Source organism: Hemiscyllium ocellatum, chromosome 26 (assembly GCF_020745735.1).
Source record: "Hemiscyllium ocellatum isolate sHemOce1 chromosome 26, sHemOce1.pat.X.cur, whole genome shotgun sequence".
Lineage (NCBI taxonomy): Eukaryota > Metazoa > Chordata > Chondrichthyes > Orectolobiformes > Hemiscylliidae > Hemiscyllium > Hemiscyllium ocellatum.
The window spans coordinates 54118697-54134317 of record NC_083426.1 but is presented as its reverse complement, the minus strand read 5'-3'; the positions used below and the strand labels follow the sequence as shown (position 1 = coordinate 54134317).

General features: G+C 45.6%; 1 protein-coding gene across 2 annotated transcripts in view; it reads left to right on the top strand.

The window, feature by feature from the left end:
- cacna1sa (calcium channel, voltage-dependent, L type, alpha 1S subunit, a) overlaps nucleotides 1–15621 on the top strand; it is a 227286-nt gene that overhangs the window by 60909 nt on the left and 150756 nt on the right. For both annotated transcript variants that reach the window (XM_060845641.1, XM_060845640.1), the window contains exons 8-9: nucleotides 5923–6074; nucleotides 11238–11322. In XM_060845641.1, the coding sequence (XP_060701624.1) occupies nucleotides 5923–6074; nucleotides 11238–11322 (237 nt within the window). The remainder of the gene's footprint in view (nucleotides 1–5922; nucleotides 6075–11237; nucleotides 11323–15621) is intronic.

Below are 15621 nucleotides of genomic sequence, written 5' to 3'. Positions count from 1 at the left end.
CAATATCCTCTCTCTCTTCTCACCCTTTAAAACTCCCCCAATAATCTCACTCCCCTCATCGTTCACTCTGCACACTGTCTTCACCCTTCAGTATCCTCTCACTCTAACCTCACCCTTTTCACCTTTTAATATCCCGCTCACCCTCCACTATCCCCAACTCCAACCTATCTCTCCTCACCCCTTACTATCCCTCACTGTCCTCACCCTTTAATACCTGTTATCATTCCCTGATGTGACCAACATGTGACTCCAGACTCACATCAACACAATTGCCTCTTAACTGCCCAAACAAGCTACTCAGTTTAAGGATGGTCAACAAGCATTGAGCATAGAATCCCTCCAGTGTAGAAGCAGGCCATTCAGTCCATCAAGTCTACACTAACCTTCTGAAGAGTATCCCACACTGATCCACCCACTTACCCTATCCCTGTAACCTTGCACTTCCCATGACTAATTCACCTGGCCTGCACATCTTTGGACTGTGGGAGGAAACCAGAGCACCCAGAGGAATCTCAGGCAAACGCGGGGTGAATGTGCAAACGCCACACAGACAGTCGCCTGAGGCTGGAATCGAACCCAGGTCCCTGGTGATGTGAGGCAGCAGTGCTAACCACTGAGCCACCCCTAAACGAATAATGACATTGTCAGGGAAGGATTATTTTGCCGAAATCCAGCATTGAACCAGGGACCTTTAGATCTTCATTCTAACACTGTCCCAACTAAGCTATTTTGGCTTAAAGCTATGCCTGAATAGGGACTTGAACCCTGGAACCTTACCTAAGGGGCAAATATTTCACGCAGAGAGTGGTACGTGTATGGAATGAGTTGCCAGAGGAATTAGTGGAGGCTGGTACAATTGCAACATTTAAGAGGCATTTGGATGGGTATGTGAATAGGAAGAGTTTGGAGGGATATGGGTCGGGTGCTGGCAGGTGGGACTAGATTGGGTTGGGATATCTGGTTGGCATGGACAGGTTGGACCGAAGGGTCTGTTTCCATGCTGTGCATCTCTATGACTATGATTGACACTCTACCAACTGAGCTATCCGGGCTCACAGATGTTGGACTTATTAGCAATAGCCACATAATAAATAAAGGAAAGGGGTTTAATTCATTATCTGCAGTGACCCACTCAGTTGTGTCAAACTACTACTTTGAAGTAACTATGGGTGACCAATGAATGCTGGCCATCCCAAGGAGACCATCCTGAGCCTACCAATGGAAAACAGAGCTCAGTTGTGGTGTGTTTGTTTCTCAGTTATTTTTCTCACTTTTATACATCAAGAAGATGTATAACGTAGCTTTTTCAAATAGCTAGTTGTTTGAGACAGTGGAGTTTGCTACAGTGGTCCAGCTACAGAGATCATTTAAAATTCAATAATGTGTACAGACGGTAATCAGAACGGCCAATGGAATCGGTTCATTATATCCCGAGGCAGGAAGGCAGAGTGGTAGAAGTCATGCGTCTGTGATTAAAAAAATCATGGTAGGACCATATTTGGAGTCACTGTGGTCCTCAGCATCACACTGTAGGAAGGACATGGAAAGAGTGCAGTATTGATCGACTAGAATAATAACTGGACATCAAGGGTTCAATGATGAGGAGAGATTACACAAAGTAGGGTTGAATTTATGCAATTGAAACATTACAGAGTGATATCATTTGAAAACTGTAGATGGTATCTTCCCATTTACAAGTGAAATTGTGAAGAGATTGGAGAACAAAGAACGTTTACAGCCCAGGAACAGGCCCTTCGGCCCTCCAAGCCTGAACCAATCTAAATTCTCTGTCTAAACCTATCGCCCAATTCCTAAGCATCTGTATCCCTCTGCTCCTCACTATCTCATGCATCTGTCCAGACACACCTTAAAAGAATCTACCATGCCTGCCTCTACTACCTCTGCTGGCAATGTGTTCCAGACGCCCACCACCCTCTGTATGAAGTATTTTCCATGTGTATCCCGCTTAAACTTTTCACCTCTTATCTTGAACGCGTGACCTCTTGTTATTGAACCCCTCACCCTGGGAAAAAGCTTGTCTCTATACCCTGTCTATACCCTTCATGACCTTGTAGACCTCAATCAGGACCCCCCTCACTCTGGAGGAAGGAAACTAACTGATTGTCCGGATGTGATACCTGCCATGATCTCCTGGCAGTCAGGCATTTGGTTGGTTCTTTATGGCCTCTTGATTAGGATTAAGACCCAGTATGAGGAGGACGGAGTCACCAAGAATTGCTGGCCAATCAGAGACCAGCAGCTTCAGACCTCAGCAGAGCCACAGAGGGGCAGTAGCTGCAGTCAGTACAACACCTCTCCCAGTCTTACTCCCCGTCCTTCTCACTCACCAAAACCCTCTCCTCTTCATACCCATCCATGTCCTGCTCCAATCACACCATCCCCCGCCCCATTTATTGCCCCTCCCCCTTTTCTCTGCCCCTCCCCTTCCCCTTCAGATCTTGTCCTCTCGTCCCTCCCTCTCTCCTCCCCTCTCCCTCTCCCCTCCCCTTTCTCCTCCTCCTTCCCTTCTCCTCTCCTCATTCACTACCCTTCTGCCGCTTCCTCCATCCCTTCCCCACTTCCCTCCCCCCTCCTCTCCTCCTCTACTCCCTTCCTCACCCCTCACTCTCAACTTTAGATGTGCCTCTTGCCAAGCTCTCCTTGGTGATCTTCCATATTCCACCCTCCATACGTGTTAATGTGCACTGGCTTTTGCTGCTATATCAGTGTGCATTTGCTAATCTACAATATCTCTTGGTCAAGAACACCTTGAGTTTACAATTTGCTCCTCATTTTCAAATTTCTCCATGGCCTTGCCCACAATGATGAGTTCAGAGCCTAGGCCCCAAACGCAGGAATTCCTTCCTTAAATCTCTCCATCTCTCTACCTTTCTCTATTCATTAAAATTATTAGCTGGCTTTTCAACATCTGCTGTAGTATTTCTTTCTGGGGATTGTTGTCAACTTCTGCTTTTGCCCCCAGAGGAGTATGTTTGGGTGTTTTCTAACATTGAACGGGGTATATGAAAAGGGTGAACCGTGAGAAATGATTTCTGCTGTTTGGGGAGTCTGAGGGGTGCAGACTTTAAAAACCGTGAGGTGTTCAGGGAGCAGGGGCAAAGGTTTGGAACTCTCTGCTACAAATGCCAATTGAAGCGAGATCAGTTGTTAATTTTCTTCAAGGGATTGCTGGGTTTTGTTGTCCAGAGGTATTAAAGGTTACGTGCCAAAGGGAAGCTTGAAGGGGATAGCTAGAAGTCAGCTATGGATTGGCCTCTGCCTGCTCCTAGATTTGGCTGGTTGTTGGTATATTTTACATCCAGCTTTGGTTTCAATGAGTTTATGCGTTGGAAGTGGTGGGGAGCATGAGTTCCTTGTGATACCAAGCTCTTTTACTTCAACATTCCTTGGAGAATGTTGGAGCCTGTTCAGGCCCAGGTGATGGCACAACCTTATTCACTTGGCAAGAGAGACAGGCACAGGGCAGTTTTGCGTTTAATGTATGAATTTGAGCAGTAGAGAGCAATTCCATATTTTTTATTCACTAAGACATGTGGGTGTCACTGGCTGACCAGCATTTATTGCGCATCCCTAGTTGCTCTTGAGAAGGTGGTAGTGAGCTTCTTTCTTGAACCGTTGTAGTCCACCCCACAATGCCCTTAGGGAGAGAATTCCAGTGTTTTTACCAATGGCAGTGAAGGAGTGGTGATGTATTTCCAACTCCAGTATAGTGAGTGACTCAAAAGGGAGTTGCAGGTGGTGGTATTCCCATGTATCTGCTGCCTTGACCTTCCAGGTGGAGGTGGTCATTGGATTGGAAGGTGCTGCCTCAGAATCTTGTTGAATTTCTGCAGTGCATCTTGGAGATAGTATACACTGCTGCTACTGAGCGTCGGCGGTGGAAGGACTGGAGGCTTGTGGATATGGTGTCAGTCAAATGGGCTTTTTTTTGTAAAAACCAAAAAGAACTGTGGATGCTGTAAATCAGAAACAAACACAGAATTAGCTGGAAAAGCTCAGCAAGTCAGCATCTGTGGAGAGAAATCAGAGTTAATGTTTCAAGTCAAGTGATCCTTCCTCACTACACTCTTTTTGTCCTGGATGGTGTCAAGCTTTGTCAATGTTGTTGGAGTTGCACCCATCCAGGCAACTCAGGAGTATTCCATCACACTCCTGACTTGTGCCTTGTAGAGGATGGATAGGATTTGGGGAGTCAGGAGTTGAGTTACTTGCTGCAGCATTCCAAGTGTTTGTGGTGAGTCCAATTGAGTTTCTGGACAATGGTAACCCCAAGGATGTTGATAGTGGGGATTCAGTGATGGTAACTCCATCAAGGGGTGGTGATTAGATTATCTCTTATTGGAGATGGTCATTGCCTGGCATTGTGTGACATGAATGTTACTTGTCACTTGTCAGCTTATGCCTGATATTGTCCAGGGCTTCCTGCATTTGAACATAAACTGCTTCAGTATCTGAGGAGACAAAAAAACTGCAGATACTGGAATACAAGGTAGACAAGTAGGAAGTTGGAATAACACAGCAAGCCAGGCAGCAACAGGAGGTGGAGAAATCAATGTTTTGGGTGTAACCCTTCTTCAGGACTGGGAGTAGGTGTAAGGGGAGGGATTTGGGTGGGGAGAGGGACAGGATGATGAGGTAGGCATAGGTGAACACAGGTAGAGAGTACAACCTGGTTGATCGATGGGAGGAAGGAATCCAGTTGGTAGCTGGAAGGAAGGGTCAGTTAGAGGAATGGAAGGGAGGCAGAGGGGCTGGGAAGGGAGTGGGGGATAGGAGGGGAGGGTATTTGAAATTGGAGAACTCAACGTTAAGTCTTCCAGACTGAATGCTGCCCAGGCGAAAGATGAGGTGTTGTTACTCCAATTTGCGGTCTGATTCCACAGACATCACCACAGGAAATGACATCACCAACCCAAGGAAACCTAAACACATAAATAGAAGGTGGGCCATGCCACCAGTGCTTCATCTGGAGGCTCACTGATGATGTTACCTAGTATGGTGATCAAACGTCTGAAAACGAACCTTTCAGCTCAGCAAGCAAACCTATATCCATTGTGGTCTGATTCTCTGTGGCAATGGAGGAGGCCAAGGATGGTCATATTAGGAAGGGAGTGGGAAGGGGAATTAAAATGGGTGGTGACTGGGAGGTCAGGTCAGCCACTGTGGGCCCACCTGAGATGCTCTTAGAAATGTGCCCTGAGTTTACGCCTAGTCTGCCCGATGCAGAGAAGACCACATCAGGAGCACCAGATACAGGAAACCTCTGTCTCACCTGGAAGGACTGTTTGGGGTCCTGGATAGAGGTGAGGGGGTGGTGCACCAGCAGGTTTTACGTCTTTTACATTTGCATGAGAGGGACTTGGGAGTTTGGGGGGGAATGGTGGTTGGTGGGGAGAGTGGTATGATCCAAGGATTGGCAAAGAGAACAGTCTTTGTGGAAGGCAGAGAGGAGTGGGGAGGGGAAGATGTTCTTGGTGGCGAGGTCTAATTGGAGTTGGCCAAAGTGTTTAAAGGTGAGAGGTTGGATGCAGAGACTGGAGGAGTGATACGTGAGGACAAGGGGGACCCTGTCTTTTTTGCGTTGGAAGGGGCTTGAGTTTAGAGCAGTGGAGCAGGGAATGGAGGAGGTGCGGTGGAGGGTTGTTTGGATGACAGAGGGGGGAGAAGTATATTGTTCAAAATAGGTAGACATCTGGGCTGCTTGGGAGTGGAATGTCTCCTCGTCCGAGCAGTTGCAGCGGAGCTGGAGGAATTGGGGAAACAGGATGGAGGTCTTGCAGGATACCGGGTGGGAGGAGGTGTAGTCAAGTGAATGTGAGTGATGCCATAAGTTGGGCATTTTGCAAGAAGATCATGTGTCCCTCTGGAGTTAAAACCTGAGACTTTCTATCTGTCATCCAGGGAGTTTTCCAGGGAGAGAGAGAAGGCCAAATCACGGGGAGATTTCCAGAAGTTCAGAGAGAAGCAGCAGCTGGATGAGGATCTGAAAGGTTACCTCGACTGGATCACACACGCTGAGGATATTGACCTGGATCACATCAACCACGGAGATGGTAAGGTGCCTTAGGGGCAGATGGTGATGCATGGTAATGCCACTGGATTAGAAATACAAAAATTCAGGCCAATGCTCTGGGGACATGAGTTCAAACACCACGTCTATTGAATTTAAATTCCATTAATAAATCTGGGATTGAAAGCTAGTCTCAGTGACAGTGACTATAAACGGCTGTTTATTTTTGTAAAAGCTTGTCTGGTTCACTAACGTCCTCTAAGGGATGAAATGTGCTGTCCACGCCTGATCTAGCCTGCGTATTACTTCAGACACACAGCCATATGGTGTCCTCTTTAATGGCCTATCAAGGGCAGTTAGGGATGGGTGAAAGCTAGGTTAGGGATGGGTGAAAGCTAGGTTAGGGATGGGTGAAAAGTGCTTGCCTTATCTGCGCTGCCCACAGCCAATGAAAGATTAAAACAGAAAAAAATTGTTGATTGAGTCCTTGGGACCATGAGTTCTTGTCACCTCATACATTTGCAATCCAATCCTGGAACTTATGTTGAAGAATTTGGTACCTCATCTATGATTTATCCCCCTACTTCTCAACTTGGCCAACTTTTTACACGCTTATTGTTGTGTCTGTAGATGCAACTTGCCCTATAGTTTCCATTACACACCAGCACTGAAGGTTGGCACCAGCAAGCCATTGGTGCTGGGCCCACTGCTTTTCATCATTTATATAAATGATTTGGGTGTAAATGTAGGAGGAATGGTTAGTTAAGTTTACAGATGACACCAAAATTGGTCATATAGTGGTTACCTCAGAGGACAACAGAACCTTGATCAGATGGGTCAATGGGCTGAGAAATGGCAGATGGAGTTTAATTTCGATAAGTATAAGGTGTAACATTTTGGAAAGGCAAAGCAGACCAGGATGTCACATGGATGGTAAAGTCCTGGGGAGTGTTGCCCAACAAATAGACCTTGGGGTGCAGGTTCATTGTTCCTTAAAGGTGAAGTCACAGGTAGATGAGGGGGGTGAAGAAGGCGTTTATTGGTCAGTACATTGAGTATTGGAGTTGGAAGGTCATGTTGCAGCGGCCCAGGACATCGGTTAGGCCACTGTTGGAATACCATGTTCAGTTCTGGTCTCCCTGCTATAGGAAAGATGGTATTAAATTTGAAAGAGTTCACAAAAGCTTTACAAGGATGTTGCCAGGGTTGGAGGATTTGAGCTATAGGGAGAAGTTGAGTAGGCTGAGGTTGTTTTCCCTGGAGCATCAGAGGCTGAGGGGTGACCTTACAGAAGTTTATAAAATCATGAGGGGTATGGACAAGGTGAATAGTTAAGATCTTTTCCCCAGGGTAGGGGAGTCCAGGGTAGAGAGCATAGGTTTAGGGTGTGAGGGAAAAATATAAAAGGGACCGAAGGGGCAATGTTTTCATTGGTTGGTCCCATGTAAGAAACGAGCTGCCAGAGGAAGTGGTGGAGGCATCTGATGGGTACATGAGTAGAAAGGTTCAGTGGGATATAGGCCATATGCTGGCAAATGAGACGAGATAAATGGACAAGTTGGACCAAAGGGTCTGTTTCTGTTCGGTACATCTCTATGACTGTAAGAAAGTCTGAGACTCTTTAGTTACAGCAAACAAAATGGTCAATTCTTTATCATTTCTCCCACTGTCTTTAAGCCCAGCTGATGGTCACACTGAACAAGCCCAGACTGAAACCTGGCTTGATAGGTCATATATTTAGATTTGCAGTTGTGGTGCTTAGTCGCAACATATTCACATAAGACTGCAGATGTTCTTTAATAACAGAACATAAGTTTACTATGTGAAAAGATATGTAGAAGGCAGTTAGAAAGATCTTTACACATGTACAAAAGCAGTTTCCCAATGTCATCTGTTACAGTGATTCAATTCCAGAGAAATATCATTGCTGTCTCAGCTTTGTAAATTCACACTAGTCAATTTCTTTCACTTGGTCTGTTGAAAGCATTTTGTTTTCCGCCTCTGAGTCTGTTGGCACGGATCTCTCAGAATTCTGATGGCCGAAATCTCCTCAGTTCTCAAACTTGAATATTTCTATCCAAACTTTACTGGTTTGAAAGCTCCATAGACTAGGTGTCAGTGGGGAGCACTTTGGGGCCAGCGACCATAATTCTATTAGATTTAAAATAGTGATGAGAAAAGATAGACCAGATCTAACAGTTGAGGTTCTAAATTGGAGAAAGGCCAATTTTGACAGTATTCGGCAAGAACTTTCACAAGCTGATTGGGGCAGATATTCGCAGGTAAAGGGATATCAGGAAAATGGGAAGCCTTCAGAAATGAGATAACGAGAGTCCAGAGAAAGTATATTCCTGTCAGGGTGAAAGGGAAGGCTGGTAGGTATAGGGAATGCTGGATAACTAAAGAAATGGAGGGTTTGATTAAGAAAAAGAAGGAAGCATATGTCAGGTATAGACAGGATAGGTCGAGTGAATCCTTAGAAGAGTATAAAGGCAGTAGAAGTATATTTAAGAGGGAAATCAGGAGGGCAAAAAGGGGACATGAGATAGCTTTGGAAAATAGAGTTAAGGAGAATCCAAAGGGTTTTTACAAATACCAGGACAAAAGGGTAACTAGGGAGAGAATAGCACCCCTCAAAGATCAGCAAGGCGGCCTTTATGGAGCTACAGAAAATGTGGGAGATACTAAACGAGTATTTTGCATCAATATTTACTGTGGAAAAGGATATGGAAGATATGGAATGTAGGGACATAGATGGTGACCATATTACAGAGGAGGAAGTGCTGGGTGTCTTGAAACGCATAAAAGCAGATAAATCTCCAGGACCTGATCAGGTGTACCCTAGAATTATGTGGGAAGCTAGAGAAGTGATTGCTGGGCCTCTTATGTATCATTGATAATCCCAGGTGAGGTGCCGGAAGACTGGAGGTTGCAAATGTGGTGCCACTGTTTAAGAAGGGTGGTAAAGACAAGCCAGGGAACTATAGACCGGTGAGCCTGACCTCAGGCAAGTTGTTGGAGTGAATCCTGAGGGACAGGATGTACATGTATTTGGAAAGGCAAGGACTGATTTGTGATAGTCAACATGGCTTTGTGGGTGGGAAATCATGTCTCACAAACTTAATTGAGTTTTATGAAGAAGTAACAAAGAGGATTGATGAGGGCAGAGCAGTAGATGTGATCTATATGGACTTCAGTAAGGCGTTTGACAAGGTTCCCCATGGGAGACTGATTAGCAAGGTTAGATCTCATGGAATACAGAGAGAACTAGCCATTTGGATACAGAACTGGCTCAAAGGTAGAAGACAGAGGGTGGTGGTGGAGGATTGTTTTTCAGACTGGAGGCCTGTGACCAGTGGAGTGCCACAAGGATCGGTGCTGGGTCCTCTACTTTTTGTCATTTACATAAATGATTTGGATGTGAGCATAAGGGGTACAGTTAGTAAGTTTGCAGATGACACCAAAATTGGAGGTGTAGTGGACAGCTAAGAGGGTTACCTCAGATTATAACAGGATCTTGATCAGATGGGCCAATGGGCTGAGAAGTGGGCAGATGGAGTTTAATTCGGATAAATGTGAGGTGCTGCATTTTAGCAAAGCAAATTTTAGCTGGACTTATACACTTAATGGTAAGGTCCTGGGGAGAGTTGCTGAACAAAGAGACCTTGGAGTGCAGGTTCATAGCTCCTTGAAAGTGGAGTCACAGGTAGATAGGATAATGAAGAAGGCGTTTGGTATGCTTTCCTTTGTTGGTAATAGTATTGAGTACAGGAGTTGGGAGGTCATGTTGTGGCTGTACAGGACATTGGTTAGGCTACTGTTGGAATATTGCGTGCAATTCTGGTCTCCTGTTGTGATAATTGAAAGGGTTCAGAAAAGATTTACAAGGAGTTTGCCAGAGTTGGAGGATTTGAGCTGTAGGGAGAGGTTAAATAAACTAGGGCAGTTTTCCCTGGAATATCGGAGGCTGAGGGGTGACCTTATAGAGGTTTACAAAATCATGAGGGGCATGGATATGATAAATAGACAAAGTCTTTTCCCTGGGGTGGGGGAGTCCAGAACTAAAGGTCATAGGTTTAGGGTGAGAGGGGAAAGATATAAAAGAGACCTCAGGGGCAACTTTTTCACACAGAGGGTGGTACGTGTATGGAATGAGCTGCCAGAGGAAGTGGTGGAGGCTGGTACAATTGCAACATTTAAGAGGCATTTGGATGGGTATATGAATAGGAAGGGATATGGGCCAGGTGCTGGCAGGTGGGACTAGATTGGGATGGGATATCTGGTCGGCATGGACGGGTTGGACCGAAGGGTCTATTTCCGTGCTGTACATCTCCGTGACTCTATGACTAGAAACCCTTTTTGCTGAGGTGTGCATTTCCCCTGAACTTACTGGCTTGTCTTCTATGAGAAATGGAGAAACTATTTTATCTTCTAAACCTAATTGCGTCTTCTCAATTAAGTCTTTATTTTGAAGTCAACCTCAATGTGTTAACTCTGCCATAAACCCAACAGTAGAAACATTAGATTCATTAACACTACAGGGGTTCTTCAAGGCACTCCATTGTATTCATGTCCTTTTTTTTGAACTCATGCATCTAGCTCACTGAACTTTTTGATATTAAAAGGAAACCTTCTCAGATCTATCTCCCTCTATTTTGAAATCCAGAAATACAACATTTGTCACATCTCTGCTCTTCAAATATCAGTCTCCTCTCTAAATCAGAGGGTCTTCGATTGAAATCCTACTCCAGAGACGTGAACATGAATCCAGTGCAGCACTGAAGGAGTGCTGCCTGGTTGGAATTGCAATCTTTTGTTTGGCTCCACCTGCCCTCTTAGTTGCAATTTAGAAATTCTATCACAGTACTCAAAAGAAAGCAGAAAAGTGCTCACCAGCATTCTGACAAATATTTATCCCTGAATCAACATGATCAAAATAACTTATCTGATCTTTAATATTTTATTGTGTTTGGGATTTTGCTGTGCCCAAATTAGCTTCCACGTTTCCTACATTTCAACAGTAAGTACACTTTCAAAATGTCGTCACTGTTTGTGAAGTGTGAAGTGCTTAGTGATAGCCTGAGATTGGTAACGCTCATTTGCTGTTGAAGCAAACCTGCCTTTGGAATGTCTTGTGTTGCCATGTGGGGCCATGGCTGGCATTTTGTAATGGGTGAATACAGTGAGTACCTCTCTGCTTCTACAGGAATGCTAACCTCAGATGAAGGTGGCTCCTTGGCTTCTCAGGAATTGCTCGAGTTGGAGGGAATGAGTCTGCTGTCACGTATCAAGTAAGTTACCAGCCCCAGCCTATTCCTGTGTGAGAGTTCAGTTATAACCAGTCCTATTGGCCGTGGAGTGGGGGAAGAGAAATGATTGGAGTTGGTGTGGGTGAAGGAGCGATGGGGCTGTTGAGGTGGGGTGAGGGTTTCTGTGATGATGTGATGAGTTTATTGTGTATAGAGGTGTGGAGTTCATAGTATTGGACTTGGAACCTGAATGACCTGAATTCAGATTCCACTGCAGCAAATCATGAAGTTGAACTGCAGAGTACATAAAGGCCAGGGCTCAGCAAGCAGCCTCGTAGTTCAGTCAAACTGTTACTTCAGGTCAGCGCTAAGACAGTGATGGACTGCTAAGGGGGGCCAGGTTAACAGTTTGGGTTCCTCCAGGACCACTCAGTTCCAAGGCATTGCTACCTTGGTTCAAATATAGGCATGTTCCTCTTGCAGGATGTGGGAGGTGAGGGTCAACACTAGTGTTCCTGCTGACCTCACCTGTGAGAACTGCACCCAACTCCAGCTCCTCACAGACTGCGTTAGGGAACTGGAGCTGGAACTGGATGAACTTCAGATCATTCAGGAGACAGAGGGGGTGATAGAGAGGAGTTATAGCGAGGCAGTCTCGCCTAAATTACAGGATAAAGGTAGCTGGATGACTGTCAGGAGAGGGAAAGGGAATAGGCAGACAATGCAGGGATCCCCTGTGGCCGTTCCCCCATTGGGGGGAGCTACCTACTAGTGGAAAGCCACAGCGGCCAGGTTTCTGACAGTGAGCCTGGCTCTGTGGCTCAGAAGGGAAGGGGGAGAACAGGAGAACTATACTGACAGGGGATTCAATGGTTAGAGGAATAGACAGGAAATTCTGTGGTTGCAAGCGAGACTCCTGGATGGTATGTTGCCTCCCGAGTGCCAGGGTCAGGGATTTCTCAGATTGAGTCTACAGGATTCTTAAGGGGAGGGAGATCAGCCTGAAGTCGTGATACACATCAGTACCAATGACATAGCCAGGGAAAGGGAGGAGGATCTGAAAAGACAATATCAGGAGTTAGGTCAGAAGCTGAAAGGCAGGACGAGCAGAGGAGGAATCCCAGAATTGCTACTGGTGTCATGTGCTAGTGAGACTAGGAACAAAGAGCGAGTACAGCTGAACACGCGGCTGCAGGGCTGGAGGAAGGGTTTCAGATATATGGCTCATTGGTATACCTTCTAGGAAGGGTTGGACCTGTACGAGAAAGACGGGTTGGACCTGAACTGGAGGGGCACCAATCTCCTGTGCGGGAGGTTTGCTAGAGCGCTTCGGGAGGGTTTAAACTAGATCGGTAGGAGGATGAGAACCCGAGATATGGATCAGAGGATGGAGCAGATAGTGAACAACTAGACACAGTGCGCAGAAAGTCTGTGAGGAGAGATAGGCACTTGATACGGCAAAGGTCCAGTCAGTGTGATGGGCTGAAGTGTGTCTATTTTAATGCAAGAGCTATCAGGAATAAGGGTGACAAACTCAGAGCAGGGATCAGTACTTGGAACTATGATGTTGTGGCCCTTTCAAAGACTTGGATATCACAGAGGCAGGAATGATTGTTGAATATTCCAGGGATTTAGATATTTCAAAAGGAATGAGGGGGGAGGTATAAGAGGTGGGGGAATGGCATTGCTAATCAGGGATAGTATCACAGCTGCAGAAAGGGAGATCATCGAGGATGGTGTGTCCACCGAGTCAGTATGGGTGGAAGTCAGAAACAGGAAAGGAGCAGTCACTAATTTGAGAGTTTTCTACAGACCTCTCAATAGCAACAGAGACGTGGAGGAACAGATTGGGGAGTGTGTAGAAGTAACAGGGTTGTTGTCATGGGTGACGTTAACTTCCCAAATATTGATTGGAACCTCCTTATTTCAAATAGTTTGGATGGACAGGTTTTGTCAGGTGTGTCCAGGAAGGATTCCTGACTCAATATGTAGATAAGCTGACTAGAGAGGAGGCCATATTGGATTTGGTGCTTGGCAATGTACCAGGTCAGGTGTCAGATCTCTCGGTGGTAAAGCATTTCGATGATAGTAATCACACCTCCCTGACCTTTAGTATACTCATGGAGAGGGATAGGAGCAAATGGCATGGGAAGTACTTAATGGAGGAGGGGGAATTACAATGCTATTAGGCAGGAACTGGGGCAACTAAATTGGGAATAAATGTTCTCAAAGAACTGCAGACAGAAATGTGGAGGTTGTTTAAGAAGCGCTTGCTGATAGTATTGGATAGGTTTGTCCCACTGAGGCAAGGGAGGGATGGTAGGGTGAAGGTACCTTGGGTGACAAGGGATGTGGAACACCTAGTCAAGAGAAAGAAGGAAGCTTACTTAAGGTTGAGGAGGCAAGGATCAGACAGAGCTTTAGAGGGTTACAAGGTTGTCAGGAAGGAACTGAAGAATGGACTTAGGACAGCTTGAAGGGGCATGAAAACCTTAGTGGGGATAATTAAGGTAAACCCCAAGACGTTTTACACTTATGTGAGGAATAAGAAAATGGCCAGAGTGAGGGTAGGGCCGATCAGGGATAGTGGAGGGAATTTGTGCCTGGAGTCGGAGGAGGTAGGGGAGGTCCTTAATGAATACTTTGCTTCAGTTTTCACTACTGAGAGGGACCTTGACATTTCTGAGATCAGCATGTATGCTCAAACAGGTTGATGTTAAAAAGGAGGATGTGCTGAAAGTTTTTAAAAACATAAGGATAGATTAATCCCCTGGGCCAGGGGGGATATACCCTACGCTACTACAGGAAGCGAGGGAAGAGATTGCTGAACCTTTGGCAATGATCTTTGCGTCCTCACTGTCCACAGGAGTAGAGTGAGATGATTGGAGGATGGCAAATATTCAAGAAAGGGAATAGGGATAATCCTGGGAATTATAGACCAGTCAGTCTTACGTTAGTGTGGGCAAAGTGTTTGAGAGGATTCTGAGATAGAGGATTTATGATTACTTGGAAAACCATAGTTTGATTCGAGACAGTTAGCATGGCTTTGTGAGGATGCCTCTCAAGCCTTACTGAATTCTTTGAGGATGTGACAAAACACATCGATGCAGGTCGAGCAGCGAACATGGTGTACAGGTGCACAATCCTTTATCCGAAACCTTGAGGCCAGCTGGTTTTCGGAATTCGAAATTTTTTGGATTGCGGAATAAGTGACAATTTAACGGTGAAATTAAATGAATCTTACCAAACAACAGCTGCACCTGTGAGTACTGTGACCCCTGAGACAGGATTGATGCCTGTCAGTGCTGGGCCACACTGCGATGTCACGTCTGAGTGACGTGGGTCGAGTGGGTGTGAAGTTGGGTTAACTAATTGCTTGCCACACAACCTTGTTATGGAGGAAAAAACTTCATGAAAGAGCTTTGGATTTTGGAGCTTTTCAGATTTTGGGATTTCGGAGAAAGGATTGTGTACCTGGACATGGATTTTAGCAAGCCATTTGATAAGATTCCCCATAGTAGGCTCAATCAGAAAGTAAGGAGGTCTGGGATACAGGGAAGTCTGGCTGTCTGGATACAGAATTGGCTGGCCCATAGAAGACACAAAGTGATGGTAGATGGAAGGTATTCAGCCTGGAGCTCGGTGACCAGTGGTGTCCCGCAGGGATCGGCTCTGGGACCTCTGCTGTTTGTGATTTTTATAAATGACTTGGATGAGGAAGTGGAAGGGTGGGTTAGTAAGTTTGCCGATGACATGAACATTGGTGGAGTTGTGGATAGTGTGGAGGATTATTGTAGATTGCATCGGGACTTTGACAGGACACAGAACTAGGCTGAGAATTGGCAGGTGGAGTTCAACCTGGAAAAGTGGGAAGTGATTCATTTTGGAAGGTCAAATTTGAACAAAAAGTTGAAAATCACACAACATCAGGTTATAGTCCAATAGGTTTAATTGGAAGCACTAGCTTTCGGAATGCTGTTCCTTCATCAAATGGTTGTCAAATCATAATTTGAATACAGATTACAGGGTTAAAGGCAGGTTTCTTGGCAGTGTGGAGGAACCAAGGGATCTTAAGGTCAATGTTCACAGATCTCTCAAAGTTGCCACCCAATTTGAAAGAGTTGATAAGGTGTATGGTGTGCTGGCTTTCATTAGCAGAGGGATTGAGTTTAAGAGCCACGAAGTTATGCTGCAGCTCTACAGTGCCCTGGTCAGACCACACTTGGAATATTGTGTTCAGTTCTGGTTGCCTCATTATAGGAAGGAAATGGAAGCTTTAGAGAGGGAGCAGAGGAGATTTACTAAGATGCTATCTGGACTGGAGGGAATGTTTAATGAAGA